This window comes from Sceloporus undulatus, chromosome 4 (genome assembly GCF_019175285.1).
Source record: "Sceloporus undulatus isolate JIND9_A2432 ecotype Alabama chromosome 4, SceUnd_v1.1, whole genome shotgun sequence".
In the NCBI taxonomy this organism is placed as follows: domain Eukaryota; kingdom Metazoa; phylum Chordata; class Lepidosauria; order Squamata; family Phrynosomatidae; genus Sceloporus; species Sceloporus undulatus.
Window position 1 is genome coordinate 134,579,396 of NC_056525.1, and position 22,547 is coordinate 134,601,942.

Consider the following 22,547-nt stretch of genomic DNA (forward strand, 5'->3'; position numbering starts at 1 on the left):
AAAGGAAGGCATTAGAACATTGGCCACAGATGTCTGTTTTGTTCAGTGGTTGGGAATTGGAATTTGCAATCGAGAGCTGTCTTCCTGGCGTATTTTCTTATGATAAATGTGTCCTTCCTACAACATGTCCTATGACATAATGACTTAATTTGCTCCCAGAATTTCCACTCACCACCCAGTGCTTGAAATACTAATTATTACCTCAGTGCATAGGCTAATAAAGCTCTGATTTTTTTGGAGAAGGTATTTCTTCGTATGTGCCTGAACAACATCCATTCCAATTTCTGAAGCCAGAGTCATAGAGTCATGCAGGTGAACTGCCCCTGGAGCACAGTTTCACAGTGAATTTGGAAAAGTGTGCACTGAAATTTGTATAGCTCCTTGTGACATGATTTGAATAGCCTGTTCCTAGAATACTACTGGGCATGAAAGCCACATGTATAATAATAGAGAACCAAAGCAAACAGTATTTTTATTATGAAGATGACAAAGGCTTATTAATGTACTCAAGCTTGGATGTAGTGTTGTAATCTACATATGAGGCCTCCTTGTATTGTACCAACAGTAGAAAAGTTCACAACTGGTCCTATTGGCTGTCAGTGAATGTTCGGTGTGCTAATTTGATTCACACTTTCTCAGTGTGGCTGAAAGGACAATCCATATAACACATGGGTTAAGTCCTTATGTCAGTCTTTTCAAGGCAGGAGCTCCAAGATTCTAGAAACATTGTAACGATTGCTCTTTAATCCCTCCTCAGTATTTTAATTCCTGCCTTGCCAACCAGTCCAACATTTTTTTCTTTCTCTGTCTCTCAAAACTATTTTATTCTAAAAATTCAGTAATTACATTATTAGAACAGCTATGTCATCTGATTTGGTAAATAAGAAAAGAAAGCAAAAAGGCTTGGAGGAAATTTCTAAGAATGATCGCTTGCCTTCTGAAGAATCAAAGGCATCAAGCAGAAGGCAGTTTAATGTCTTTATCTACCACTAAAGACTGAGAGTAAGCAGATCACTTACTCAGAGAGTGAAATCAACAGTATGGTTAAAAAATGTAAGCAAGAAGCCAAATGAGCAACATAGTTTTCAGCAACAGTTCAGAAAAAGTGCTAATCAATCCAATAGAGGAGGAAAAGCACGGTACTGATGCAGGTGTACTACTAATGGGAGGAAGACTTCTTCATTCACGAGATGGCCGCAGGAGTAATCCATTACAGCTGGGATTTGCCCATGCCAACTCGGTCAGCAGGAGTTCTAAATTCTCTGAAGATGCCAGCCACAGATGCTGGCGAAATGTCAGAAGGAAATTCTGCTAGAACATGGCCACATAGCCTGAAAAACCCACAAAAAACTATGGATGCCGGCCATGAAAGCCTACGACTTTACACCATAAATAAATAAAATTTTCAATTGCATCTTTCATGTTCGCAAGAGCAGCAGTGCTACAGATAAATGAATTAAATTCTTTTGAGGAAATACATAAAAGTAGTTTGAATAAACTGTTGCAAAAAATCCAAAAAACTCTGGAATATATTGCTGATGCAGGATGTAACGCAGTGGTGTTCATGGAAAGAAGTATGATGGCAACTAACATCGCAAGACATTCCTTATGTCTACATCATTGGGAAGCAGATCAAAAGTCTAGGACAGGGGTCGGCAACCCGCGGGCCGGATCCGGCCCAGCGAGGCGGCAGGACTGGCCCCAGCCCGGTCCAGGCGCTGCCGCCGTCAAGGCCACCACCACTTATACTAATGCTGGCGGCTGGCCGCCAACCCACCTCCTCCTCCCCAGCGCTGCCCTCCTCCTCCTCCCCAGCGCTGCCGCCGCCGCAGCAGAGCTTTCCCACCCGCGCGTGGGGCTAGGATGGAGGAGCTCGTCCCCTTTGGCCAGCCAGATTGGCCAGCTGGCCAAAGAGGACGGGTTCCTCTTTCCTTGCGCGCACGCACAGGCCCCACTTCCGCACACACGCGCAGGGCTTCCCTAGGAGCCTTTGCGCGGAGGAGGAGGAGGAGGAGGAGGAGGAAAGGTGAGTCATTTCAGGTCTGCCTTGGGTTTTTTTTAAATTAATTTTTAAAAATATAAAATACTTATTTTTGTATTTTTATTTTTATTAATTTTTATTATTGCTTTTTATTTTATTTCATTGTTTTTATTATTGCTTTTTTACTTCATTAATTTTCATTATTGCTTTTTTATTTTACTTCATTAATTTTCATTATTGCTTTTTTATTTTATTACATTAATTTTATTGTTAAATATATACATATATTTAATATATGTATATAAAAATATAAAAAATATTGTTAAATATATGCCTTGTTTTTTATTTTTTCATTATTTTTTATTATTAAATATATGCAAGTGCATTTTCTGTGTATTTATGGTGCTTTGAATGCTAACAATCTGCCTTTCTTGGACAGTTATAGTGATGATGATGATAGTGATAGCAGCAAGCCTCTGAGGCACAGCCAATGTAAATTGCTGTGATTTTTACAAACTCATGCGCAGTGAAGAAAAACCACAGTCCCTTGACCAAGTACACACTTCTGAGAAGTACAGTTGAACCCGAGGGCAAATCACTTCTTGTGGGACCACCTTGACATGTTCAATATGCATAGCCATGTGAACCTTTCTGTCCTCTGTCTAGGAATAATGCCCAAATGTCCTCCATTTTGATCATGCCTAAGAAACATGCATTTATATTAACATTTTTTAAAAATCAACAAATTTTTTCACATCTCCCTCCATTTTTAAAAAATGTGCCCTACATTTGAAAATGTTGTCTTATATTATTTATTTAATTATTTATTTTTGGCTCCCCCCTCCCCCGTTGTCTGGGGGACAGCAACCCGGCCCCTGGCTCAAAAACGTTGCCTACCCCTGGTCTAGGAATAACCTAGCTTTTGTACCATTTAAAGGACAACTACTATTTGAAGAATCAGCGTTGCAGAAGGTGTTAGCAGAAAATACTCAAAAGAAACAGGTTATGCCTACAATTCAAAAGGAAAAAAAAAGGAAAGGAGTTTTTTTTCATGGTGGAAACTATTTCTTTTGTGGATCCAGATCAACACAAAGATATAATGACAACTGATGGCACAGACAATGACCCAGGACAAGGGACACAAATGGAAGACAATCTTATTTCTATTGACAACTTATTTCTATCTATTTAACAACAACAAAATAGGATTGGAGGACAGTCTCGGAAAAAAGGAAAACAACAATATTGACAATTTAATAGTGCCGGCGGGGGCACGTCTTCTATTGTTTGGGGGTTTATGGATGTCAATAACATCAGATCACTGGAAGCTGCAGTGACTCATGGATACAAAATAGCATTCAGAAAGTTCCTGAGAAACAGACATGTAACCTCACTGGTATCAAAGAAGAAATTGAAACACAATGCTGCAAGAAATTCAACATTTATTAGAAATCGAGGCAATAGAACAGGTACCAATAGCACAACAGGGTATAGGATCATGGAGTTGGAAGAGACAGAATTTATTCAACCTTTTTCATGATACCAAAAACAAATGGTCTAGTTTTGAATCTGAAATATCTAAACACAAATGTAAAATATTACAGATTCAAAATGGAAACTTTAAACACAATAAGAGAAAACTTAAATTTGGGAGTTTGGATGGCATCAATAGATTTGAAAGAAGCTTACCTTCACATAGCAGTGGATCCAACAATACCAAAAACCAATTCAAGGTTCTTCCGTTCAGGTTTCCATTTATTCCCAGAATGGTTTATAATGTGTTCTGCTACTGCTGATTTTTCTGGCTGACCCAGTCTGAAGTGTCTCTCGTGTTCCTTGATTCGTGTTTGAACACTGTGTTTGGTGGTCCCTATGTAGAATTGTCCGCAGCTGCAAGGTATGTGGTAAACTCCTGCGGCTATGAGAGGGTTTCTCCTGTCCTTCACAGAGTGCAACATTTGCTGGATTTTTTGGTCGGTTTGTAGATCATTTGGAGGTTATGTTTCCTCACCAATTTCCCTATTTTTCTGTGACTCCTTTGATGTATGGTAAAATTACCTTCCCTTTGGTTGTTTGTTTGTCTTCACTCTTATGGGTTTTTCTGGGTTTGGCAGCCCTTCTGATGTCTGAGCTGGAGTAATCATTAGCCTGTAGAGCCCAGTCTAGATGTTTCACTTCATCTTCCAGGAAGTGGGGTTCACAGATCCTTTTTGCCCAGTCTACCAGTGTTTTTATTCTGCTTCGTTTTTGTCCTGAGTTCTTGTGTGGGTATCTGTCCATGTGTGTTGGTTTTCTGTATACTTTGTGGCCCAAACGTTGGCTCAGTTGGTGGATGACCAGGACATCCAAGAATGGCCAATGTTCCTTTTCTTTTTCCATCATGAATTGGATGTTTGGGTGGATGTTGTTCAGATGGTGCAGGAACACAGTCAGATCTTCTTCTCCATGACTCCAAATGGTAAAAGTGTCATCCACATATTGGAACCATATTGTGGGCTTTTTTGGTGCTGTTTTCAGGGCTTGATTTTCAAAATGTTGTTATCACAGGGCTCAGTGGGCTTCCCATGGCTACCCCTTCTCTCTGCTCGTAGAATTCATTGTCCCTTTGACTATTTCAATTTTCCTTGACTATTTCCATTTTCTCATTATCTGTGGTCATTATTTTTGTTTTCTTAATGTTCAACATTAAGCCTACCTTAGCACTTTTCTCCTTGTTCTTCAGTAATTGTTCCAGGTCTTTGTTGGCTCCTTGTCCTGATCCTGAATATAGGTTACACATCAAGACCATCAAATGTAGTGGTACTCCCATTTCTTTGAGAGCATTCCAGTTTTTGGTGGTCTATGCTGTCAAAAGCTTTACTGTAGTCAATGAAGCACATGCAAATTTTCTTTTGGAATTTCCTGGTGCACTCCATTATTCATCATATGTTTGCAGTGTGATCCTTAATACCTCTTCTTTTTCTGAAGCCTGCTTGCACTTCTGGGATTTCTCGTTTCCTGTATGGTAGGAGTTGTTTCTGCAGAATTTTGAGCATGACTTTGCTTTTGCAACTAGATGGCTTGCATCAAGTGTAGCCATTTTTATATTGAGACAACATTTTAGTAAAGGCAAAAAGGCCCAAAGAAAGGCAGAGACAGACCTCAAAAATCACTACTCTGTCTGGAAAGACATAGGCCTGTTACAGACTGCCAAAATAAAGTTGCTTTGGGTCTCTTTGGAGGTATGCTATTTAAATGATGCATGGGTCCTAAGAGTCCGGAGGTCGCGTCAAAGCCACACTCCATTCCTAAGCACTGGAGTACAGCTTTGGTGCAGCTTCCGGATTCTTAGCATGCATGCATCATTTAAACAGCATACCTCCAAAGAGACCCAAAGAAGCTTTATTTTGGCAGTCTGTAACAGGCCATAGATTCTTAGTAAATTGAGAAAAGTCATTTACAGTCTACAAGAATTATAACTAATTTGGGTGCTCAAATAGACACAGAGAAAGAGGAAAGTAAAGATAAAAAAAGATGATTACAGCCGAGCTAATACAAAACCAGTGGATATAACACACATGGCAAAAGTGCTGAGTGTATTCTCAGTTATTCAATTGATTCCTTGGGTGAGGTTTCATGTCCAGCCCCTCTCAAAAAATTTTGCGACCACATCAGCAATAATAAGGACAAGGCTTACATGGTTCCCAAGGATATTCTGAAATGTCTGATGGGGTTGAAATACAAGATTATCAACAAGAGAACTCTTTTGTCTGAGTAGAAACAAAATAATGCAAGGAGCTTGAATTCAGTCGTTTACAAAGGAAACATGGAACTTTTGTAATAGATCTTTTGGCTTCTGGCAAGCATTCCAAAGTGAAAAGTTTCATTTCAACAGATGGAAGCCCAAATGCAGAAACTCAAGGTGTGTTGTCAGTCACATGGCCAATGGGTCTTTTATATTCATTTCCTCCATTACCTGCACTGTTCAAAGAGTTCTGATGAAAATAAAGCAGGAAAAGGCACTGGTTGTTTCTTATTGGCTCACAGGCCATGCTTCCCAATGCAGGTGGGGATGTCGACAAAGGCCCTATTTTGTTTTGCACAGCAAAGGATTTGATTCTACATGGACAAGTAACACATCCCAATCCAAGCTTGCTAAAGTTAACTGCATGGTTTGAAAGGAGAAAATTAGAACATCAGGGTTATTCCAATTCAGTAAGAAACACCATATTAAATTCAAGAAGGAAATCAGTTCAATGTGTTTCTGAGAATACTGAGGAAACATTTGGAAAATTATATTCACAATATTCAATGTTGCAAGAGGATGCATCCGTTAAAGATGTTTTGGCCTTTTTACAAGTTGGTTTAGAGAAAGGGCTGAGGCCAAACACTCTTCAAAGGCAGTTGTCAGCCTTATCTTCCATATTAGAAGAGTTAGGAAGACCACTGTCTTCACATCCCCACGTTAAAAAATTTCTCACAGGTGCAATCTTAATCTCTCTAACAGTGCATACATTACTCTCTTTGGATTTAAATTTAGTTTTAAACATTTTGATGGGGACTCCTTTTGAGCCTTTAAGGGAAGCTTTCCTGAGGTAGTTCTTATTTAAGGTGCTATTTTTACTGGCCACTACACCAGGACAACAAGTTTCAGAGTTTCTTTATTCATAAATCTGAATCTATGTAGATTTCATAGAATCACAGAGTTGAAAGAGACTACAAGGGCCATCCAGTCCAACCCCCCTTCCATGCAGAAATACACAATCAAAGCACTCCCAAAAGATGGCCACTCAGCTCTATTTAAAAACCTCCAAAGAAGGAGAACCCACAACACAACTAGGCAGCGTATTGCACTTTCGAACAGCTTGTACTGTCAGGAAGATCTTCCTAATGTTTAGGTGGTATTTCTTTTCCTGTAGTTTGAATCCAAAGTTCCATGTCCTAGTCTCTAGAGCTGAAGAAGACAAGCTTTCTCCATCTTCAATATGACATCCCTTCAAATATTTAAACAGGTCACCTCTTAACCTTCTCTTCCCCAAACACACTGTAGCCAGCTCCCTAAGCCACTTCTCATAAGGCATGGTCCTTCATTGTGATTTCTGTGCCTCACACAATAGGGTTTTTCGCCTGTGCAGAGACCTCATTCGGAAAGTTTAAAGCTGAACAGATTGGTGGGACCCCCACCCAATCCAATGTACTGAGCATGCCCAACCCTCCACCTTCAGTTCTCTTTGTTCACCGCAAGAGAAGCTTCGTTTGGACAGTTCACTGACTGAGCACTCCTTGTACGGTTAGAATATTAGATTCCCATATAGACACATGAAAGACTCTCATAAAACAGACTTATTTGCAGCAGAAAATGCTGCTCTGGTTGCAGAGGTTTTCAACAGGTCTTTCCCATCAACACTCTGGTCTCACTGTGGGCCTACTCATTCTCAACATATTTGAATGTTCTTCCACCTATCTTGTAGAAAGCAAGTTTGTTTTTCATTTGTTATGGATTTTTGTTCTTAAGGAATGAGAAGAACATTGTTTCCTCTCTTTATATTGGATGGAATCAGCTTTTGCTTTTGAACGGTAGACTTATGAGAAGAGAGATGTAAATGTAACTAGGATATTATTCTTGGTTCCTTCCTTCTGTGTGGTTTCTTGCTCATGCCATTTAGAATGGTAATATTTTTTTTCCCAATTGCTATGTGGTTGTTAGAGTATTTTTTCCAACTGATTGAAGAAAGTTTGAAGAGTCCTTCCTAGGAATATCTGTCATAGCAGCCTTGTCTCTTAGTCTAAGTGGTGGGATATCTTGATAGATTTTTTTTAAAATGCCTTCTTCCTTGATTCAAGCGTTTACATGAAATAAAAATAATCATTTTTTTCCTGATCCTTCCAATCCCCCTCCCTTCCAAAGTTTCTGCTGAAAATTTACGGAAAAGCCTAGATCTGATGAAGAAGCAGATTTCAGATGTGCAGCGTGATATTGACAACTTCCCCAGCACTACAGAAGAGAAAGATAAATTTGCAGAGAAAATGACCATATCCTTTAAAAAGCTGTGCACTGGGAAATCTGAAGAATAGCATGTAGAAGCAGCAACCCGGGATATGGTACTGTGGGCAAGCCCAAACCCTCTGGGTCTCAGCCTTGATTGTTTAGAACTTGAATTAGATATGTTGCTGCCGAGAACAGCTCTGAGAATGGCAGATCTCAGGATCGTGTCTCCACATAGTGTTGTACTGTGACTCCCAGTATAGCCAACACTTGAGGTATGATGGGAATTATAGTTCAACATCTGAGAGGCCAGAGATTCTGCATCCCTGCCATAAGGGTACCAACAATAATAGCATTTATATAGCTGTGATCAGATTGTGAATTCTGAAGATCTTCTCTTCCATTCTGTTTCCAAATTCCTATTTTGCTTTTTAATAATGCAGAGGCGTTTTCTTTATTCTGGCTCTTAGAAGAAAAGGCCTTAATGGCTTATGGCAGTGTTGGATGACTGCTAATATGTTTCAGTAGTGTTAGACAAGAATTCTGTATCTGTGCAAGGGAGCCTTTCACTGTTTGGAATGTTCAGTAAGCTGGAAAGGAAAATCTTCAGGATAGCTTTGTGTGCTCTGAAAGGCTGCACATTTGTTTGCTGGTTTATTTAGTTAATGGTGGATTTGGTTTTTTATCCTGTTTTTCTAAAAATATATTAAGGCAAGATAACAATACATTTAAAACACATTTAAAAATTACAAGTTTAATCAAGTCACAACCTGGGAACACACAAGCATTAAAAGTGATGAGAACAGCCACAATGAACCAATCAGAATTGGACTTCAGGTGGAGAGGATATATTATTCCAAAGCACTACTGTTTATCAAAGGGGGTAGAAGCAACATTAAAATGATCATATGTTGTCCATTTGTGTAAGCTGACTGCTGGATGGGAAAAGTGGAGTAGGAATTGAATACACACAAAGACAGTAACAGAAATGGAAAATATGAAATTCATAGCAACATTAAATTAAACCAGTTAGACTTAGTGCTTCCACTTGACAGCCATGTATGTCCTTTGACTGAAGTCTTACAGCTTTGTTAAAGAGGCCCAAGAGCAGTATGAGAAGCTACGGATGATGCACTCAAACATGGAAAACCTTTATAAGGAATTAGGACAATACTTCTTGTTTGACACCAACAAAATATCAATTGAGGAGTTCTTCACTAATCTGCGCAACTTCAGAAGCATGTTTGTGGTGAGCATTGCATCTAACTGTACTTTTTAATTGCAGGATGACCTTTCTGCTCAAGCAGACTGGTTTGCTCATATTAGATCCAAAGTCCATTTAGGCCACCATTGTGCCTCAAGCGACTAATAGTGAAATACTTGCAGGCATTCTCAAATGTAAGATGGGAAATGGCCATCTCCTGTTGTACTTGATCCAATTTTCGCCCTTGTGCTCATAGTCTTGTACAGTATGGTCTGCCGTAGAGAAGAAAACACGATGTGGACTCCATTGCTCTAACGCCCCCATTGTCCATCTTGTCTCCATGAAATGTGTCTTGTTTCCAGCAAGCAGTAAAGGAGAACCAGAAGCGGCGGGAGACAGAAGAGAAGATGCGTAGAGCTAAACTAGCCAAAGAGAAGGCAGAGAAGGAACGACAAGAGAAGCAACAGAAGAGAGAGCAACTGATTGATATGAATGCAGGTATGGTGGAATATCTTGGTGAAAGGGTCTGAATGCAAACCAGAGGAGGCTTAGCTTTACATGTGAATATAATAGCAGATTATGGCACTGCAGTCCTAACCATCTAGCTATCCACATGGGTTTATTCTATAGTTGTGTGAACTCTTTGGTTCATTGAAAAGTTATCCAGAAAGAAACATGATTGGCCCCTTGATGGGAAGGAGAGTGTCGCCTCCCCATTAAGGACATCCTAAGAGCCTGGCTGGATCAGACACTGAGCCCATCCAGTGCACTTGTCTTATATTGAATGCTGGCCATCTAGATTCTTCCAAAATGCTCACAAGAAAGAGATGAAGGCATAAGCCTTCATGTTCACCCATGTTCCTTTCCTTTTCCAGTTTTTCATGATGCTTAAATCCATCAGAATTCCTTTGAATACTTCCTTTCACTTTCCAAAATAGGTGAAAACTTTATTTAGCTGGGGCTTGAGAGTTAAGATTTTAGATTACTGTCAAGTACTTTTTGTTTCTTCTTACACTGCAAAATAACATTTATAAAGAACGCAGCTAATTGTCAATATCAAGGAATTTTGTAGCATCTTAAACATTTACAATTTTATCATGGCATAAGTTTTCATGGATGCATGAATTGTTACATAGATCGTATGTTTTTGCACATGTTATCATTTGACTTCACTATTTATATATATTTATTCCCACACCCACAAATGTCTGCCAACTTGATGAAGTCGAAACTAGGCTACATAAGCTTATGCCATAATAAAGTTGATAACGTCCAACAGCTTTGCAGGACTGCATATTTCAAGACTTGTCATTCTTAGTACTCCAGCAAATTAAAATAACTACTTTTCTGGAAATTTAGTTCATCATAATAGAACCTGAAGTTATAGATTGAGCTCACTTTGCTGGAATTTCAAATTTCAAACGGAAATGTCCTTTCTTTCATTTGCAAAATTATATTTATTCTTGCAAATGAGTAGTGTCTTGGCTGTTTAGTGCTGATGTTCTCCTTATGGCCTCTCTTTTTAGTGGTACTGCAAGAAGTCTAAATCGCTAAAGATTATTTAATCAGATTTCTTTCTAACATAGATTTTAGTTTAAGATTGTATCACGAATCCCCTTGATTGCCTGAAAGGGGAAATAAAGGCCATACAAGCTCATCTTTGCACAGACCAGATTTTTGATGTGCTTGTTCTGATAATCCAATCAAGTAGCCTTTTGTGAAGCTGAGTCTTCTTTTCTGCTCCATTTTATGAGGCTTTCTTACATACAGGCACAATCTTCTCTTTACTACCAAAGACATTCCTTTGTTAGAACATATGCACTCAATTACTACCCCTGTCTGCTTATTTCCTGTCTCCCACAATTTCCTGCCAGTTATCCCTGCCTTTGAGCAAGTTGAAGTTGTGTTGAGTGACACAGCTTATGGATCTCCTTGCATTCCTTCCCCTTCCCCCCCACAATGGTGTCTCAAATTACTGTGGCAAAACAAAGCTGTATGTAATATATCAGTAGAGACACAGCACTGGCCTTGTCAAGGAAGGATGTAAAGAAGTTTATAGGGCCCCACACTTCTCACAGAACCCTTCCTACTTTGGCTGAAGTATTTCTCAGTTCTTGTGATGCCAGCTGCTAATTTCTGTGGCAAGGGACTGCCTCCTCTGTTCCCCTTCCCTCTTTCATTAAGCTTTCTGGGATGAGGCTCTAGAGCCTTTTCAAAAGAAGGGACCCCTGTAAGGTAGTAGACATGTTCTGTTTTTGCTTGAGAGAGACTCTGTGTTTGAGATGATGTACTGAGCATAAAAACTCCCTGGATGACCTAGGGCAAGTCACATTCTCTCAGCCTCAGAGGATGGCAATAGCAAACCTGCTCTGAAGAAATTTACTAAGAAAACCCTATGATAAGTTTGCCTTAGTGTCACCATAAGTTGGAAATGACTTGAAGGCACACAACACAGACACATTTCTGACTCCCAGTGGCCAAGAAGCATACAGTGGGGTGAGCTCTTGCATTCATACTCTGTTGGTGGGCTTTCTGGAAGCATCTAGTTGGCCACTCCAAGGTGTTTTAGGTAGAGCTGGGAAAGATCCCTATCTGAAAACCCTGGACAGTGAGTACAGATAATGATGAGCTAGATAGACCAGTCTGACTCAGTATAGAAAAGTGTCCATTTTCCATGTTAGCTATACAAGGCTGGGCTACATGGTTCATTGGTCTAAACCAGTCCTCTCATAATTTTCCACACAAAATTCATTGTTCTTGCATGTCAGTTTCCCTCTCTTTCTGCTTAGTGCTGCCAGGCTTGTTGGGAGCATTTCCTTTAGGAGGGCATTCGCATAGGCATACTTTTTAGCCTTGAAACCTGCTTGTGTCTCCTGCCTACGTATTACTGCTCTGGCTGCTGCTTTTGTGCAGTCCCTGGAGAAGCCTAGGCATGTTGCACTGTAGTTGCTAAATAATGGAGAGAAGCAAATCAGGATGGAGGACCAGAGAGGAGGAAGCATAAGTTTTCCCTGTGGTAGCCAGCTTTCCCTTACATGTTTCTGCAGGCAGATGGCTGGCCTGTTCAGATGCCTTAGAGTTCCTTCCACCATCAATCACGTGGCCCCTTCAGATTGCCAGATGGCACCCTGTTCCTTTGTTGTAGCAGTTCCTTTCAGCTATAAGCAAAGGCCTCCAACCTCAGCAGTAGTTTTCTACAAGCCATATCTGCCAGAACGGCAGTTGGGCTTACTGCAAATATATATCGCCAGCTCGTTCTTGGTTTGACTTTCTGCCAGCCATTAGTTGACTATGGTCTTTTCAGACACGCCTGATCATTCATCCTCAGACAATCCATCGCTAACATAACACACAAACAAAAGGGTTTTCTGCATGTGTGTCAGCAAGATCAAACCACTATATTTAATTCCAACTCCCTTAAATCTACACATTATTTGCCTCGAGGTGCTTTAGGCACATTGAATCTTCTTGTTTCAAAACTACTAGAGTGACGGCGAGATGATGGTTTTGAAAATCAGTTTCTGAGACGTCAGCTCTCAGCTCTGCCTTTGCCTGCCGTATGTCTTAATTTGCATTCCTATAGAGTGGTTCCTGTGCAATTTCATTTGCCATTGGCAGTTCTTCTAGAATAGGCAAGAGGTGGAGAGCCCCAATTAGCAGGTTGACAGTGTGACAGATATAGGTCAGGCGTAGCAGGTTGTTTTGTCCAGCAGGTGGCGCTGTGGGCAGTAGATTCAGGCTGCCTGAAAGTACCCAACAGATGTTCTAATGTGATTTTATAGGTTTATGTTTCATCAGGAGCTGTTACCATGGGAACCAAGATTTGCAGAGCTGTCCATGAATTTGTGGTTAACACTTTCAACACCAAGCTCATTGGAAGTCGAGACAGATGGAATATGAAAGGGATGATATGTCTTTGTATAAATAACGTAGTCTTGGGGCTTCTCTTTTTGACACAGATGCTGGAGACTTTGAACTCTGGCAAGGCTGTGAGACTGGCTGTCAACATGCAGAGACAGTAGAGGACACATCTACAGAAAATAGTCTAATGTGGCTTCCTACGATTTTAATTAGAAAGTCTTACAAACAAACACAGCTATTGCATTGCTGTATTTCCCTCCCCTCTCCAAAGGGTTGCTGGCTGCCCTTCTTCTATGAAGAAGGGGAACCCATCCCATGTACTGTATAGTCTGCCCTCTCTTTGTCTTGTGTGTGCATTTAAGTTCTTTATTCCTCACTATTCCTAGCCCTGCTTCTTACCTGGCAGGGGGCTGGTAGCACAGTCTCTGCCATAGAACCAGTACAGGTGTCTCCACTGGCGCATGTTCTCTGTACAATGCTGGTGCTTGTTGCTAAGGGAAGGAGATCAGTCGAGGCAGGACAGCTAATCTCCTTAGTGGCCAGAGCACTGCAGAGAGTGAAAAGTAGATTAATGGAAAATGGATGGCACTAATACCCGCGGGGTGCTAATCACATCAAAGCAACAGAATAACCCAGCAGCTGGCCCATTAAAGACTGCTGGGACCCTGCCAGGAAGCTTACTACAACATGTGGGAAGAGAGAAGGAAGGGGAGGCTGTGTTACAAAGGGATTCCTTTTGAACGTACGTGCAGAGAGATTCCTCAACATAGGGATGAAACAACTCAAATCCTCCCTTGTACATGACCAGGAAGAATGGGATTGATAGATTCCACCAACCCCACTTGTATATCAGTCCCACTATAGCAAAACAAAATGAATAGGCACCATGGACATAGGAAATCAGCCAAATTCAAATATGTATAGCAGGTGGCGGATTTCTTTCAGCTTTTTTGGCTGCCGAAGAAGGTTATTTCCTTGCTGTCTCTTTTGTAGAAGAAAGAAAATAAGATTTGGGGGCCATAGGAGACATACATGGATGTGTGTTTGTACATATCAAACACACTCAGCTGAAAAGCAGGAATTCTGGAGAAGGAGAGTAAACTAAAAAAGAAGCTACTAGGGGCAACAGTAAAACCTACACCTTCTCCTTCTCAGTGCTTTCCTGGTTTAATAAGCCTTTTCTTTTCATGCTTACTTCCAGTATTGGTGATGGGCAAGGAGACAATGCCATAAAGTAATGTTGTGATAAGAAATAAAAAGGGACTAGTGTCATTTTTGACCTCCACGTTCTCTTTACTGTCCCTGCTTCATAACCAAAGTGCTTTAATAAACATTGTAGCCAAAAGTGTGTATATTAAACACATATGTGCTTCTGCTTACATGTTGAATCAAAGATGCGGTGGAGGCCTTTCCAGGATTTTGCCTCTGCAGAGTGTGTGAGAAGTAGTTTGCTTGTTTGAATGCTTTCTCTTTTTAAAAAGACATCTCTACACATGTCTGCGAGGAAGCATCTTAAAGAGAAGCACTTTAGGGTTACCTGCTCCTTGAGATGCTATTTCATATTTGAAATGTGTTTTGATTTCACAAGGGAAAGCAGTCTGACATATATACTCATCCCTCCCCATTCCAGACTTGGAATCAGTGGTTTTGGTCCTTTGCAGATGGCAAGTGAGCAGCGACAAATTGGCACATGCGTGGGGGAGCATGCTCCCATTATAACCAATAGGGCTTGAATATCCACAATTTTTCCAATTTGCGGGGTGTGGGGGTGGGTGGAACAGATCCCCCTCGAATCAGGAGGGACAACTGTAATTTCATTTTCTAGTCCCTACCTCAGCTTTAACTACATTTTCATTCTGAACTTATACCATACAGAAAGATTTATATTACTTACTGTTTTTGAATATTTGAATTCTGCCTGGAGGTGATGTTTCTATTCATCCTCGGGTGTGTGGCCTGATAATCACTGTGTGAAACCAAGATAAGTGATGATGTTTCTAGCATCTGTGACAAGGTGTTCGTCTTGGTGATGGAGGCAGCAAAAAATCACCATGTTTTTAAACTTGTTCTTCTTGCAGAGGGCGATGAAACAGGAGTTATGGACAGTCTGTTGGAGGCCTTGCAGTCAGGAGCAGCCTTCCGTAGAAAAAGAGGACCGCGTCAAGGTAAGGTCTTGCTCATATCCCTTAAAAGCGAGTGTAACATACAGGTATACTCTTTTCTGAGAACAGGATGAGATTTGCTCTTTGGCCTAGTGTTCTGATTCACAGGTGATCTAACTCTGAACTTTTCTGAAGAATGGACAAAACTAGGAAAGTGCTTGGAAAGAACTTCTTACCTCACTATCATCAAGCATGACTTTCTGTCATGATGATCGTTGCTGTTTTGGATAAAAGAGCCAATGTGATGTAGAAGCTTGTGTTGGCCCTGGAACAGGTATTCAAATCCACAAAGTTCAGTAAATGAGCTTGGTCAGTCTTTCTTGGTGAGAATAATGTCAGGAAACCTAACTATTTATGCTACTTTGAAATTCTTGGTGGAAGAGCAAGCTAAACATAAAATCTATGTGTAGACTAAGAAACTGAATCAGGTTGGAGACATGCAAACCACAAAATAAGCTTGATTCTTAATGAGAGGGGCACCAGGTTACATATTTTGTCCCTAAATGTGCGCTTCTTTTTCTTCCCACAAGTAAATTAATACCTGTGGAGGAATTAACATTAAAGCACTGTTTGAGAGCAGTGTTCTGGTAAGAGGAAATGGATTAAATGGCCACTCCCTTACTGTCACTTATTGCATTGGTATAATACACAACCGTTCCTTTTCAAGACCATGATGATGAGTGATTAATACTTATTAGAAGCCTTATAATAATTCTTGTAAAATAAACTCAGGCTAGCCTTTCCACTTTGGGAGTAGGTAAAACAGGATGGGAGATGGTGTCAGCAATGAGGTTAGGGAAAAGCATAGATTCGTCTGTTTCATCTATCAAGTGCAATGGCTTTCACCGCTTTTGCATGCATAGCTGGAGCACTTCAGTAATTACTCATTTTTTAGATACCATTAAGCTTTTAAGTGTTAAAAATTCTATAAACATAATACAGTAGCAGGAGGAGAATTGAAAAACAGAAGCTTGCTGCCTTACTATTTGAAGACTGTGGATATGACTTGAATCCACTCATTTTTCCAGCAGGTTTTCCTATCCTCGTTCTTCTTAATAGACAGATGGTCTGCTAGCCAAAGATACACACTGTAATTTGCTAGATCCTGTGAAGCCTTGGGAAAAAAATCTTGTTTCCTTGTGAAACTCTTCTAGGCAGCTGTTCTTAGAAAGCAAAGAACATGCAACAAAGAACAAAGTGATTATTTGGGTCTTTCAATGTCATGATATACAAGCTTGTATATTTAATAAAACTGTATTGACTTAACTGTGCAATAATAACAGAATGAAAACATAAGTACCAAACTGTTACATTGTCCCTGGTTCATTGGATACAATTGGACATCCAGGCTGCAGATTATTTAAAAAGTAAATATAACCTTACCATATCATATTTTTCAGTCTTTCTTACAATCATGAGAAGGCTCTTGGAGAGATCATTTTCAGATCAGCTGATCTTTTCACATAATTTATTCCAGGAAAAGCATAATTGACTGATTCAGACAGAACTGTTGGTATAAAATACTGTATAGTCATTGCCTTGTTAATGTACAAACAAGATTTTTAAAATATTGTTTTCTGCAAAGTAAAAGGTCTTCGCCATACATGGTATATAATTGTGATTTTGTCTGTGTTGATATTTTTAGTTTATTTATTTATAGGAGATAATATGATGTTAGTCTAATTGACCTGTATGATGAAGTATGTCCCCTTATATGTGGATATCTGATTTGTAAGGGATATAAATTTAGATCTTTCTGTAAATGAATCATAGGAATTTCATATTTAATTTAGTGATGTGCAGAGCTTTAGAGATGACATTGCATGGTATTTAAATGCTAAGTGTTGTGAGTATTGAAGGATCTTAGTTTGGATTATAAGTATCCTACTCTGAGGAAAGGAATGGTTATTTGTTTGAATAATAACTTGCTCAGGAAGGGGGTGTTTCAAAACACTATTTATGAGAAGGGAAATATATAGAATTACATTTGTAGCCATTCCCACATTTTACTTTAATGGAGCCAAACCCACCCAAGGAGTTGTCAGGCAGCTTGCAGAAAGTAAGTCAAAACATCACTGATCAGGTAGTTCAACAAAAATGACTTGTTGTGTTGTGACAGCCTGCTCTACAATCCAATTAAGCTGAAATAGTTGGATTTAAGCTGTTATAGTCCCATTTAGGGTCAATGGGATCAAGATGACTTTAAGTCCAAACTGGTTAAGTTAACTGAGTTGTAAAGTAGTCTTGACAAGGGCAGAGTCTTCCTGTTGCTAAGACTGATCTGTGAACGGTTTTTGAGTTACGATGGGATGAAAGGGAAAGTATTCCTAAGACAAAGAGGTCATGAACAAATTAGCATTCAAACAGGTAGGGCAGAGGGTGCATGAATTTCCTTTTTTTGACACATTAAACATAATCTGGAATGTTTTTACATTGGCACAAAATGCAAATATTTAAGGAAAGACAGACGTCATTGCCTGATTCTTCACCAGACTTTTAATTGGAACTCAAGTGCTGAACTAAGCAAGAGCTTGCTTACATGGCCTATATATTCCATATTTCTCCTTCTCCCAGGCTGGCTGTGTGTTGTTCTCACTACGCAGCCCCAAAACCCCAATTTATACAATCTTCAGACCCAATTTGGGGTTTCTATCCCTTGTCCATTTAAAAAAAAACTTACCTTGGCAGCTATAATAGGCAGCTCCTTTCCCACTTATTCACTGTATGGCAACTGACTCATAGGGAAGGCATCTGCCCATCGTTGCCAGATTTTGTTGCAGCAGGTAAAGGGAAGACTTGGGTGGAATTCAAGGCCCAAATGCTCCATGGACAGTCTGGAATATGCTGGCAAATGTAGACCAGCCCTAAGTGTGGAAAGGCCAAACACTATTGGTTTAACTCACACGTCCCACCAAACTATGGTTAAGGAAAGTTCACTTGTTTGGGTGGAATGTTTGTATTGACATAAACCAAAGCAGAAGCATTCTTCCCATGCAGGGACACTGACCAAGGCTTTCACATATTTTGCACCCTGCCTACTCATTCCCATGTGTCTGGCTTGCTTTGCAAAAAATCAAGGCACGTAATATGGCATTGTCTTTTGGCCCTGAAGGCCATTCTGCACCAAATGGGAAGCTCCTGAGAACAGTTTCTGGGATCATAGCAGTTATGTGCATATGAAAAAACAGACAAGATTATTGTTTTGGCTGTACAGAAGAGTGTAGCACATGTAGACTGAAAGGTAGAGTGATGTGTGTCTCACCAGGTGTTATGTTCGATCAAGGACTACTGCTTCTTGGGTTTTCTAATCCCTGACAGGATTTCCTGTGTACAGGTAGAAGCACTTCACAGGGTTTGGCAGGGGACAAGCGACATGATAATAAGGAATAGGGAGGCCTAGTGCTGGTAGTAGGATAATAGAGATGAGAGAAAGAAACTAAAGTAGCTCCCAAGTAAAGAACTCCATTGAGGTGGTGTTCTGGGTTCTTTTAAAATAGGACCAAGAATCATGTGGCACCCTAGATAGTGTTGAACTGTACCTCCCAGCATTCTTCAACACTGGCTGTATTAACAAAGGCTGCTGGATACTGCAATTTCATGACACTTTGAGACCTAAATAATTCTCACTCTTCTTTAGACTGTCATGAGCAAAGTGCACCCTGGGGCTGCAGGCACCACCACCACCCGCAAGATGGAGGCCTTCAACACATACAGAATCCCCAGACTGACCATTTTTGGTGATGGGGGGGGGGTGAATTGCTGCTCCTGGGAACTACCAGGGGCAACAGTTTGTTTATTTATATATTTATTTATTTATTTAAAATGAAAACTAGCTATTTTTGAGAACCAGAGCAGAATGTCCACTTTGTGTAGGCTTTTGTTTTGTTTTTCGTAAGTCTATACAGCCCCAAGAAGGCATAAAAATTGCCCCTGGGCCTGTGGGCTTGTGATCTTCTCCTCTTTAATAGGCCAGAATTTTAACACAGCTGTGAAAGGACAGCAGTATACCCACCAAAAACAAAAGATGATTGGAAATTTAATTCTATGTGTGAAAAATGTGGATAAAAAAGAATAGACAAATAATCCCTCAAAAGATCAACAGATTGAGTCTCCTTTGTCCAGAGTTCTGAAATACAAAATATTCCAAAAACCAAAACATTTTCATGGGTGGCTGGGAATAGTGTCACTTTTGCTTCCTGATGGTTCAGTGTACATAAACTTTGTTTCATGCACATTATTTAAAATTCTGTATAAAATTACCTTTAGGCTTTGTGTTTAAGGTGTATATAAGACATAGATTTTTTTTCAAGGTATCTCACTATGTACATATATACAAATATAGGTAATCCAAAATCTAAAACATCACTGGTCCCAAGTATTTAGGATAAGTGAGACTCAGCCTGTACCATCATATTGCTAATCGGGGGCTGTGATCGAGAGGGAGCGATTTACAAATGTACTTTCCCTCCCAAGTCTCCTGGTTAATAGAACAGGATTGAAATGGGCTGAGGCTGGTTTGGCTTTTAAAACAAACATCTGCAGTGCAAAACAGTGCCCATGTTCCAGCACAAGTCAATCTTCTTAAGTCAGACTCCAATCCCAGATCCTGTGCTCAGCTACATGCATATATTTTGTGTTTGATTGAGCTTCATGTAAAACTACTCCAGAATCATGAGATTCAACATAGAAAGAACACGAACGCCTCTCTTTGCTGCTAATACTTGTATCAGGTGCACACAGTTGTTTTAAAACATCTTTTTTTAAAATGAAGAATTAGCTTAAAATATTTTCCCCGCTGTTGACATCTCTCACCTTCTTCACAGATGATGGGGGAGGAGATGCTAAAGAACCCCAGAAGTCATCAGGCTATAGGAGTATGTATAAATATTAGGACTGTGAAGAGAATTTGTGGGGCCCAGATCATACATTAAAGTAGGAGTCAGACCTCTAATCTTGGAAGCATTTAGAAATACTCACACTAGATTCTAGTGAAAGCGAATGGTATCTAAAAAACCATTTATATACCTACCTACATCCATACGTACCAGTGCCATACTGCCATGTGTGGTTATAACACATATTATATGTGTCTTTGTTTATTTGTACTACTTCAACAAAAGCAGTTAATAATGCCTAAATGAACCCAATGAATCTTGCAGTGCACAGGAAAGGTGGATATGAAGACAGGAGGGTCACGTTTCAAGTTTATACTGGATGCTTGGGCTCTCTCCTCGTTGTGGGAGAGGCAGGAGGAGCATTGGTGCACACAAATTGTGGTTGATCCCAGACCAGTAGAGCCTATCAGTTATATTAAATGTTACTTGTGATACTACATAAGTGTCATGTTGTTCAAGCAAGTAGGTCTTACTACTTGAGGTAATTTTGTGAGGTATTTCTAATAAGGGTTGAGCTTACATGGGCTCTCACTGCTGACTAGTCCCTAAATTTCAAGTAACCTTCTGTCTCATTGCATTCTGGAGCGCAAACAATACTAGGTGAAATGGAACGGTGTTGCAGCAGCAGTTTCATGTATTCATATGAACACCTCCCCCCCCATAAAAATCTATATTGCAAGTTCACTTTTATTTTCTGTTTAGGCAACTATGAGTCTAAATGTGTATGTGTTCATTGAGCTGACTCAATGAGATATATAAGAAGTATACCAGTGATTTCTCTGTACAGGGTATGTTTCTTGTTTCAAGATCTACTGTTGTTAACATTAATGTACCATCATCCTGAGGATTTGAGATGGTGCTTCCTTATACGAAGTCTTGGGAGAGGGAGGGTTATATCATCCTATCACTGGAGCAGAATAACAGCATATAGTTCCAATTGGCTCTGATCTTTGACTCTCTTTTTGCTGACCAGCAGCTGTCTCTATTCAGTGATGCTGGCAGCTTCTTGATAGGATGTATTGGAATGAAAAAGCAGACGGGCTTCTATGGCTACCACTGAATAGCCTAAACAATCATTGTTAGGGAAGTCAGCAGGAAGATTGTTCCCACTAGTTCATTAAGAAAGGCATGCCAGCCACTGGCTGCTTGTAAGATGGAGAGAGGACAATAGCCCTGTGTTTGTCCCCCTGCAGCTTGTCTCTGCAATTGTCCTGCGGTCATGGTTTCAGCCTGATGATTCAGATGGCCTTCTGATTTTGATTACTCATCTCATCCTCTCTTCCGCAGCCTTGACATCATGCAAACCATCTGCTCCTGTGGTTATGAAGTTCAGACAATAAAAGAGTGAACCAATTAATGCATTTCCCCTGCCTGGGCTCTATTTATATAGCCTCCAATCTTTAGAAGGCAACTCCCACCAGGAGAGGGCAGTGGTGTGCTGTAGTAGGGGGCCTCACTGGCACTTCCCCATTGAAAAAAAAAACGCTCCAGTGTTTGAGCTGTTGCCTTTTTTTCCTGATGGGAAACTGACTTCCTCTCACTACCAGTAGTTGCTGAAAGAAGGATCATCTTCTGCCTTCTGTCGATTGGTTTGCCTTATTTCAATCTCCTCCTCGTCCAACCTGCCAATGTTTTGTTGGAGTGAGCCTCAAATTCTGCAGCTGTTCTGGCCATGTACCACTTGGGGCTGCAAGTGGAGGCTTCCATGATGGAATTCTCTTCTATACCAGAATCACCATCATCAGCATCACCCCAGCATGAAAACCAGTACATCAGGGAGAAGAGCATATATTCATGTACTGTATCTTCTGAATAGCCTGAAAAGTGTTGCGTCCCAGACAGAGGTTTAACACTGTGAAAATTTAAGTCTTAGTTAGAGTTCTTCCCATCATTGAATACTCATGAGCAAAATATTTTGGTCCCATTTGTTGTGGAGCTGGAGAATGGCTTAGTTATCTGATTTATGTCCTGGCTTGAGCAATTGCAGTCTTTCCTGACAAGCACATGCTAGTGAACTGCAGGGCACATGACTGGTTTTCCTCCCCTCACATTTATGGAAAAATGGGACCACAGAGCTGCAAGGCTCCATTTTGAACAGATGTGAAGCCATAGGGCTCTAGTGTTATGCAAAAGTATCTCCTGGTGTTTCAGAACTCTTGCTTAGGGGGAGAAGGGGGACATAGTTTTTGAGCATTCTTAGCAAGTAATCTGATAGGCACTTTTTTTTATTTCCTCGCAGCAAACTCTCTCCTGTCCCTTTGTGAGATGGAGGAGGATACACCTGAGCGGGTAACCCCTGGGCATGTTCATGTTCCTTCCTCCCTCTCCCTCCATTTGTGTGTCACCTTCTCATAGACTATAAGAAAGGAAGTTGGGAAGAGGCGACTGACATTTAGGCAGACTCAGATGTCGGTTCAGCACTCTCCCAGAATGCCTGCCTTGACTTGTTCCTCTAAAGTGTGGTCCATCCTCATTTCCT

At 40.4% G+C, this 22,547-nt stretch overlaps 1 protein-coding gene across 1 annotated transcript in view; it reads left to right on the plus strand.

The window, feature by feature from the left end:
- Nucleotides 1-22,547, plus strand: part of DIAPH1 (diaphanous related formin 1) — a 123,730-nt gene that overhangs the window by 95,409 nt on the left and 5,774 nt on the right. The window contains 5 exon segments of the mRNA XM_042461824.1: nucleotides 7,869-7,993; nucleotides 9,031-9,195; nucleotides 9,513-9,648; nucleotides 15,090-15,176; nucleotides 22,308-22,357. Coding sequence (XP_042317758.1) covers nucleotides 7,869-7,993; nucleotides 9,031-9,195; nucleotides 9,513-9,648; nucleotides 15,090-15,176; nucleotides 22,308-22,357 — 563 coding nt within the window.